The sequence below is a fragment of the Erpetoichthys calabaricus genome, chromosome 2, assembly GCF_900747795.2.
Source record: "Erpetoichthys calabaricus chromosome 2, fErpCal1.3, whole genome shotgun sequence".
In the NCBI taxonomy this organism is placed as follows: Eukaryota; Metazoa; Chordata; class Cladistia; order Polypteriformes; family Polypteridae; genus Erpetoichthys; species Erpetoichthys calabaricus.
In genome coordinates this window covers 242341577-242351576 of record NC_041395.2, presented here as the reverse complement: position 1 = coordinate 242351576, position 10000 = coordinate 242341577, and the positions used below count along the sequence as shown (strand labels likewise).

General features: G+C 35.6%; 1 protein-coding gene across 11 annotated transcripts in view; it reads left to right on the top strand.

Moving 5' to 3' along the window:
• The window catches only part of ebf3a (EBF transcription factor 3a), a 112492-nt gene that overhangs the window by 101613 nt on the left and 879 nt on the right, over positions 1-10000 (top strand). For 4 of the 11 annotated variants that reach the window (XM_051922988.1, XM_028795308.2, XM_028795311.2 and 1 more), the window contains 5 exons: positions 937-1002; positions 3581-3758; positions 5199-5399; positions 6082-6279; positions 8086-10000. The exon at positions 8086-10000 is cut by the window's right edge and continues 879 nt beyond it. In XM_051922988.1, coding sequence (XP_051778948.1) covers positions 937-1002; positions 3581-3758; positions 5199-5399; positions 6082-6279; positions 8086-8117 — 675 coding nt within the window. In that variant the 3' untranslated portion in view covers positions 8118-10000. The remainder of the gene's footprint in view (positions 1-936; positions 1003-3580; positions 3759-5198; positions 5400-6081; positions 6280-8085) is intronic. The other 7 variants (XM_028795309.2, XM_028795310.2, XM_028795316.2 and 4 more) reach the window with 4 other exon arrangements.

Genomic DNA, 10000 nt, shown 5'->3' with positions numbered 1-10000 from the left:
ATTGAACTCTCTTGCAAATTTGGGGCATGAATTAGGGGTGAGATGTTGTCTTTAAGGACTCTGCCAGTTTAATTAAGATATGGAAAATTACTCATTGTTCTTTGCCACTAAAGTGCTAGGAATTAGCAGCCAAATGCAGTGCCTGCGCCTTTCATATCTCTTCTGCGTGTTTGTTTGTTTAATACCCACAAGGCTACATCATTAAAACTGAAGCACTTATTTTACTAATTTAGCATTAGGGCTAGAGACTAGAGAAGCAGTCAGGATTTTTTTTTTTCTTTTTAGTAAGTAAATGTTAATTTAGGAAATAAGCCTGAACTTTAAATATATATATTTATATATATATATATATATGTGTGTGTGTGTCTAAAAGTATGTATGTATAGTATGTGCGTGTAAAATCACATTACATTCTCAAACTGATTTAGTCCAATTTATGGTCAAAGGAGGGCCACACACAATCGGGTACAAGGCAGGTAACAACACTTGACAGGGCACCAGTCTGTTGTGGGGTTCCACTCCCAGTCCCAGTCCCACGCTTACACAGTCATACTCTCTCAAGGCCAATTTAAGATCACCAATTAATCTAACTTGCATGGGGAGAATATACAAACTCTACATGGACAAATGGGATTCCTGTGGGATTCATACCCAGAATGCTGAATGTGTGAGACAGAAGTCCTACCCAGTGTGCTGATATGTCACCCTTTATGTGTATTTATTAAGAGGGTGTATTGGAAACAAGGAATTAAAACTTTAAATGACCTTTTTTGTATTGGTCAGAAAGTTTTTGTGACAATGTGTTAATTAATAATTCAGTACGTCAAGTTTGTACATGTTTATGTTAAGGTGCTATCCTAATTACAGTAGCTGTAATAATTTGCATTTTTAATATATGCAGCATATTGTTGATCTAGTTGTTTCTTTTTACCATAGGAGGTATTGTTGAAAAGAGCTGCTGACCTCGTAGAAGCCCTTTACGGAATGCCCCACAATAACCAGGTAAGCCAACAGTAGGAAATGTCTGTCTTAGATAGGCAATGAAGCACATCCTTTGCGGGTACATGAAATAATTAAATCAGCACAATTAGTTATCCTGTTTCTGAATTTCAAAGCTTCCTTCAGGGTACTCTAATGTGGTGTCATCACACTTAAACAGCTGCACAGGCCTTCCTATTCCACTCCTGTCTAGCCTTTCAGCTTGTCTGTTAATATGGTTAATCACTTCAAAACATACACACAAATGCAAACCAGAGAATAACCTTGAACTTAATCCAAAATACTTTTTAACTAATAAATCTGCTCAACATCAGTGCTCAGACATTGCTATGCTAGAAAGTGAACATGAATTGATTCAGATTAACCAAAGCTGAATGGTTCTTTTCCCTGTATAATAAAACCTTCACTAGCAGATACTAATTACCTTTGTCTTTAAATATATGTATGCTGCTCTATTAAAACAATATGTTGTTCTGAAAATGAAACAGGCATACCTTTATTTTTCACTTTCATTTATAAATACATATCATAAAAATACAAACTCAAGGAAATTGCGTCATTTACCGAGCCTGCAAATATGACTATTGAGGAAATGTTTAAGTAAATGCTTCTGCTTATAAGAGGAAGAAAATAATTGTTCTTTTAGAAACTCTCCAGGGGGTGGTACAATAACATAGTGGTTAGTTATTGCTTCTGCCTCACAGCTCCAGGAATCAGCATTTAATTCCCAAGTCATGGCCACCCTCTATGTGGAGTTTGCACTTTCTCCCTGTGTTTGCTGGGGTTTTCTCTGGGTAATCTGTTACCTTCCGCTTCTCGCAGATAGGTGTGTTGTGCTCACTCATATCTCTGAAGTGGCTCACTGTGACTATGAGTGTGTCCTGTGATGGACAGGCGTGTTGTCCAGGGCTGACTCCTGTCTTGTCCCTGATACTATATGGATAGACCAATCATGACCTTGTAATGGAAAAATGGGTTTAGAAATCGACAGGAGGAAAGGATGAACCTTACTACCTAATTACAAAAGTAATAGAAAAGTTGTCAGTATAACATAAGTAAGTCACACAATAAGTAAGTCAAAAAAGGACAGGCTGGTTGAGAAAACTGTTAGTTTATTTGTGAAGCACGATTAGGATTAGCGTATCATTTTGATATTTGGTAATGAAGCTATTTAAGTTCACAGGCCTGTGGCTCTCCATGTCCCCTCCTACAAACACTGCAGCTGTCAGCAGTTTGCTACAGTATGAGCTGCATACCCTTCACTCTTATAAGCGGACATTCTATCAGCCCTTTCCCTACCTTTGAACAATTAGAAGTATAGCGGTTTGACCAGATGTATGGTAGTCATGGAGAGAGTAACATCATTTCAAACTTCCAATTTCATGGTCAAGTTAAAGAATAGACTGGAGTATTTCATTTCTTTTATCAAAGTGTAATGCAGAGTTGGAACGTCTCAGGTAAATGCCGCAAGGGTTAAACTGAGATTCGAACTGGGTGATCTCTTCTAGAAACCTTCAGCAGCTGCAGCACAAGTGGGATGGTGCAGTTGGTCTTCTCCTCATGTTTGGCCATGGTTAGGTTTTGCAAATTGAGTGAAGATTTTCCAAAAATAAACGCACTTTCCTGTTTAAGCAGTGGTCAGTCAAACTGAAATGATGGACGGGTCTTGCTGAATGTAACTGACTGCTACACTTAGTTTTGTATCAGCGTGCCATAGATCTAGTGGAGAGTACTAAATTAGAAACTATTTTTCCTTGCAGCATTTATATAAATAGATGGTGATTGCTTTTAAAGCATAGAATGCAATGAAATCTGACACTTTTCATGCATAGTGGTTAGTGGACCTTTTCACTCTCTATGTGTAACCTTCATGTTCTCCCTGTGTCTCTGTGTGTATTTTTTTTTCCATCTCTGGGCACTCCCTGGGTTTTCCTCCCATATTCCAGAGATGTGTGTGTTATGTTAATTGGCGAATGAAGTTTGGCCTAGTGTGGATACATATGGGTGTGCGCACTGACTATACTCTGTGATGATGTGGTGACTCCTGTAGGGTTGATTCCTGTATTGTGCCTGATGCTGCTGGGTGAGGCTCTAACCCATATGACAGCGAATTAGACAAAGCAGGTAGAAGATAATGAGCAGATGTTTTTATAGTAGTTTAAGCAGTCACTCATTCTTTAACAATATATACAATATTCTGAAAAAAATGCCATACCTTTGTCCAGTGCTAAAGACTGTTTTGCCATTTGAATAGCTTAGCACATTTAAGAGACTATACATTCAAATAAGTGTAAGTAAACAAAAAAGTAATGCCCATAATCCTTGTTCAGATATCTAAAATATGCATTCTTAATGTAACTAAAATGCAGTTGATGATTAGCAGTTTTGTGTATTATTTTTGGTTATCATGTAATGTATTTAAATTGTATTTGCAAAATAATTGTGCATAAAGTATCAGTAGTTGTTATAAATGCATGTTATTGTTGGCACATGAAGTAACATCCTGTTTCAATCAGCGCAGAGCTAGAGGATGTACGCACTTCTAATAACTATAATTGCAATTGCCTGCTTTTTTTTTCAGGAGATTATTCTAAAGAGGGCAGCTGATATTGCTGAAGCTCTGTACAGTGTACCTCGCAATCACAACCAGATTCCATCTCTTGCCAACACTCCAGCACACACAGGCATGATGGGAGTAAACTCGTTCAGCAGTCAGTTAGCAGTCAACGTATCAGAGACATCACAGGGTAATGACCAAGGTATGTTACCTTGACTTAAGATAAGACTTAGTACAACAGCTAATCTACCTTATCCTTGAGTATTACCTGACCAGTGCTCAGTTTGTGTGAATGTAGCTTTATTCCCTCTCTCAGACTCTAATTAATCTCCCAAGAGGTGGGTTGACACTGTCATCGAATCCCTTGTTTACTTGGCAGTGAATGACCATTCTTGGTATTCACTTTACACGAATGCTGATAATAGTTTCACATCTGTTCTTTGTTACTACTGCCGAGGTCAGGTCAGAGTGAAAAATCCTTTTTCCTTGTCGTTTGAGTCTGTTTAACAAAATCTTTTGACTGACACTGGTCACACTGATGGGCTGAGGCAGCAGTAGGTCCTCCTAACTATTGTTTTGTGTTTTATTGCATGCCTGTCACTCTGTCATTGTAACATTATTGTCCCCACCTTGCCCTTTCCTCAAAATTAAAAGAATACATCATCTGCTTAGTTGAAGTCAGTCTGGCAGATAGCTGTATATACTGCATGTTGTTTTTTTTTTTTTTTTTTACCTAAATGACATAGTACTGTATAAATAAGAAATAGCAACATTTAGTGTGGAATAGTAGTTTTCTTATAACTTATTCTACCCTCTCCACACTGATAAATGTCCTAAAAGACAAACTAATGGTAAAATCAAACTGCTGACAACCTAAGCGCATTGTTTCTGCTCAGCCAGCAAGAAGTCGACCCCTAATCACAATATTGGTAAAATCTCCAAATCATTGCTTCCAGTCAATAAATCTATTTCTAATTTTGAGCACTTCAAAACATTTTGTGTGAAATGTGTGGCATTCAAACAAAGTAAAGTTGTGAACCCACTTTAAAGTAAGCACTATTGCCTACCTCACATTGTTCCTGTAAAATATTCTTACCCATGTTTGGCATTGTTGCAGTATAGTACTTTCACTTCCTGCAGCACAACAAAATCAATTCACATTTGATGAATGTTACTTTTAACGCTCAGCGGGTGTCTGTTCCATGTGCTTGTCACTGTAGGACAGATGACAATTATCAGAAGTCGATACACAGTAATTAAAAAAATAAATCTTCAGTTGGCACTTCAAGTGTAATGCTTGCTTCCACTCCTTCCCCCTCCTTTCCCACATTAAGAACGCCATCGGGATTGGTTCATATTCTTTTATACCTAAACTTGTTCATTCAATAGTGAATCTCTTGGGACAGGATTAGTTTCTTAAGTTATTAACTAACTTGCTGCCCAATTTCAGCCCAGTGTAAACACAGTACTTGAGGCTAGTAAGATTTAGCCATGCTATTTTGTGTTATATGTCAGATAAAATAAAGCAGAGATGATTATACAATGAAAGACGTGTAGAACAAAGATTAATAACCATTGCTTATTGTCAACCCACTCAGATTTTCACTCTTTTGTGTCTTGTTTTGTTTTTTTGTTTCAACAGTAGGTTACAGTCGCAACACAAGCAGCGTGTCTCCGCGTGGGTATGTTCCAAGTAGCACTCCTCAACAGTCCAACTACAACACAGTAAGCAACAGCATGAACGGTTATGGAAATGCAGGAATGCCAAACCTGGGGGTTCCGAGTTCTCCCGGTTTTCTTAACGGCTCATCCGCTAATTCCCCCTACGGCAGTAAGTATCGAGGTACTTAAAACTCTTCATCCTTAGATTCTTCCTTTATTAGTTAAACATTTTGTATAGTTATCATATTTTATTTCTTATGAGCATAATAATGATGAGTGATGTGTGGAATAAAGAATAAGAGGAGGGATGACTCTGGAGGCTGAACACAACAGTCAGTTAACACTCTCTAAGGAAAAAAAAAATATTAGTAACGAAATGCGCGTTAGAAAAAAAAAATATATAAATGAAACATGTATAATTTACAAAAAAAATCTGTATAATAATACTTCAGCAGAGTCCAACACAAAGCCTATTTTCCAGAGAGTGGCCTAACCAGAATGCTTCCTTTATTTAAATGTACTTTCACATACGTATATATCTATCTATCTATATTTATATTTGTATATATAGATATAGATAGATATATATACATATATATGTATATAGATACGTATTTATATATTATATACAGTATATATACTCACACACAAACAAATGTGTCCCCCCCCCCATAGTTGTCATTCTTTGCTCAATTTTTGTCCAATTCACTTTTTCCTTCCCTAAATTGTTATTTTATTTTTCTTATTTTTATTTTCAAAGAGGCAAGGCCTTACCACTCTCTTTATTATTATTATTATTATTTTTTTTTCCATTTGTGCCATTCAATCCTCTCTGAGTCGTGCTTATTTTTGCTTTATTGCAGTAGTGCCGTCAAGCCCTACCATGGCAGCCTCTTCGGTCACCCTCCCTTCAAACTGTAGCAGTACACACGGCATTTTCTCATTCTCACCTGCCAATGTCATCTCTGCAGTGAAACAAAAGAGCGCCTTTGCCCCTGTTGTCAGGCCCCAAGCATCTCCTCCTCCTTCTTGCACCAGTGCAAATGGAAATGGACTTCAAGGTGAGCTGGACTCCCTGCTTTTTTAGTGTCCCACAGGCTTGTTACTTCCTGGAAAGCTCAAAAATACTTTTTTTTTTACCTCATTTAATTATGCAAGTGTTTAATCCTAAATTATCATTTTAGAAGTTTTCAAGACACCATATCTGCTTATTTTGTTTATGAACATTCATTCATATATTTTGTTTCTTTCAAAGACAAATGAAATTTAGTCTGAAAGTTTAAATAGTGGGGGTTAAAAAAGCATACATGTTTAACATAAATTTTCAACATGTGCTAAAAGTGTAAGAACAGTTCCTCAACATCTGTAAATTAGAAAATAAAAATTGCTAAGAACATTCTGTAAGTTTACCAAAAAAAACCAAAACAAAACGAAAACCTTACACGTTAGTATGAATATTTGTCACACTGACCTTGTGTTCAGGCTCTGTTTAGGGCGTCTACAACCATAGAGTGGGTTTCTGGTACCAGAACGTGGTGATGATAAAATTATTTCAGTGTTCTTTTGATCAAACATGTAACTTTCTTTCTACAAGTAAAAGATACAAAAAATACTGAGGTTATGCTGATTGAAATAATGGGCTTTATATGCATAGTCTTCCTGTCATGTAACCTCAATGAAGTCATATAATAAGCCAAGTGCATAGCATTATGAATTAGCATAATTTTATGGGATTTATTTTTTATTTACTCAGACTTCAGAATATTACTTGGAGTTCTAAACAATATCTTTGCTGCGCAGCAGATGATCATGTCACTGCTTTGTTCAGTGTTGGTGAAATATAATTAAGTATGCTTCTCTTTGTAGCTCACAATGCAAGGCTGCCACTTTAAAACTAAGTTTGAGCTGCTGTGTGATGAATCTGAGATGAATATTGTTAGAATTAATGAAGTGGCAAATTAAAGTTCATGTTGCTACATGCATATATTTATTAATATTTGTTGTGCACAAATTAATGAGGAGTACCATGTCATCTAATGCAACACCAAACTTTAAATCTCCCGAACCATGATACTACACAAAAGCAAGAGAGATTAATTTAATTTTAATTCTCACAGTACACTAAGGTGCCTAATTGTTAGAAATGAGTGAAGTGACCAAGTGCATGAATCTGTAGTCTCTGGGTGGCACCTTTGCTAACATTTTTCAGGCAGATGGTCTTCAACATTCCTTTGATCTTAGAGAGCTCTTGAGATGGTAGCCCAGGTTATTATGATAAAATACAATTAAGAGAATGCGAAAATCGAGATCTTCTAACCATGTCAGAACTGCTGGAAGAAAGGAGCCAGGGTTGGTAAGATTTCAATTTAGGGAACCTGAGAAGTGTCTGGTCCTTGACTGGCGAGAGAGCTGGCCGTATCTGACGTTACCAGAAGTGACCATGTTGTTTCTCAGCTGTCAGCAAAGCCAGCCTCATGGGAGTCTGGGCCACTGTTTGCCATTAACAAAACGCTAAGAGAAATATCACACATGTGGGAGGCAGGATGCCTTCTGCTGAAAATGTCAAAATCCTCTTCTTTTTAAAAGTGAAGTCTTTGTAGAATGCCTTGTTAGAAAGGCACATTTCAGTTATTCCTTACCAGCGAACTGTTACTACAACACCCCACTCCCCCTAAGTGATTCTGAAAGGGAAAAAGTAGAAAGAGAAAAACAGCATCTTGGATTCCGACAGTAGTACTGAAGCAGTCTAATCGAGAAGCACCTCGCTTTTCATAGGAGCTCTGGCACTGTTACACACAGATTGCAATGGCAGTAGAGAGCCTTACAAAATGTTTAACCGTCTTCCCTTTTTCTTTTTTGTTTTTCAGCAATGTCCGGGTTGGTGGTCCCTCCAATGTAAATGTCACTTGTTCTTCAGCACCGACCTTCCATAAGATGGGCTTCAGGGAACAAGTTTATACATATAAAAGATACTGGTAGAAACAGTGTCATCAATCATGAATAAAAAAAATCAGCAACTAATTCTGTTATTCAGAAGAAAAAAAAAAGACTTTGTTTCAAAGACTTTATTCAAATTATTAAGAATTGACATGCAAGCAACTTCTTCATGAACAATTCCATTTTATTGACTGAATTTTTTCTCATATTTTCACATTTCTCACTCTTGAAGATAAAGAAAAAAAAATGCCTATTTTGTATAAAGTTTCTGATTACATCTTGGGTATGTCTAGTTCTTGCTATGTGTAGGGAGAAACTCTGTGGATGCACCATTTTGAATACCATGAAAAAAAACAAACACTGATGGAAAATGCCTCAGAACATTTTTCTTTTCTCTTAAATAGATTCACAAATGTTGTGTATCTCTATAATGTGAATACAATTTTTTTTTTTTTGTTTTTTTTTTTTTGGTGTGGTGAGAATTACAAGTAGGGCCAAGAAGGTATGAGCCATTGAACTGGAAAGAATATGAAAATATATAATTTAGAAAAAAAAAACAGGGAAATGGGGAAGGGCTGGGGGAAAATTTTATCATGCTTACTTCATCTTAAAAAAAATAACTTTGTAACTTATTGTAGTTAGAAATTGTATCTTTGATATTGCAAAAATTCTTCTCTTGCCTTCGACAAGCACACTGACAGAGACAAAATACTACTGTCTGTTGGTTAAAAAAAAAAGAAAGAAAGAATTATACTTCCACTGCTAGAGCTTCCTGTTAAGCAAGTGTGATCTGCAATGTTTTTCAACTTTTTGCTAGCACTGTATACTATTGCATTCTTAGGCTACTGTGAAGTCTATGTTTCTTGTACCAGAAAGTTGTCCTTTGACTTCTAGATCCTTCTTCCCTAATGTGTTTTGTATGTGGTTATAAAATTGTAGACTTTTGTGATTTTGCCAAAGTTGTAGCTAAATATTTATACACTCCTCTTGAATTTTTTCAGATTCACCTAAATATTTAGTACAGAGTTTTTATTCCTTATGATGTTTATAAGGAGTAAAATAACTTTATTCATAGCAACACTTTATTTCACATAAAACACTTGCAGTCACTAAGGGAATTTTTTGTAACATATCAATTATAAATATTGTATTTATCTTTGAAATTTTGTATATTGCTTTTCATCATATAATTTTCACTTGTATGTATTGTTTGTCACGGCCAGATTTTGTGATGCTGCAAAGAGCATTCAGCCAAGAAATTGCTGCCTTCATATGTTTATTTCTTCTAAAGTGATCGCAATGTCCATATATTTCATTTGTATTTCAGAAAATGTGTTACTTTGTCAAGACTTTCCGTCCATTTTTTTTTTTTTTTTATTTTAAGGAAAAGTCAAATTCATTGTTTATTTTTATATTAATTTTTAAGTTATCTAAACAAATAATTTTTTGAATAAAAACTGTTTGTTGTATAGTCAATAAATTGTTTGTGACACATGGCTGTAATGAATACTAGTAGAAAAAAAAAATGTGCATGTATGCCAACCGCAGAGAGATGATTCAATTTGTGGTTGTAAATTTTTTTTGTAGAATGTTTAAAAAAAAAAAAAAAAAAAGTAATTTTTACCTTGCCACCCATGACTTTACCACGTCGCCGAACTGTGTTTACAAAAAAAAAAATACAAAAAAAAAAAAAAAAAAAAAAAGAGAAACTAACAAAAACAAACAAAAAAAAAACAATCAGACGTCTAAATCTGGAATGGTATCATAAATTGATCACTGATGTTTTATTAAAATTTGTCAGAAAAACTCTAATGATGCTTTAACAGTGGACTTTTTGAGAATAGT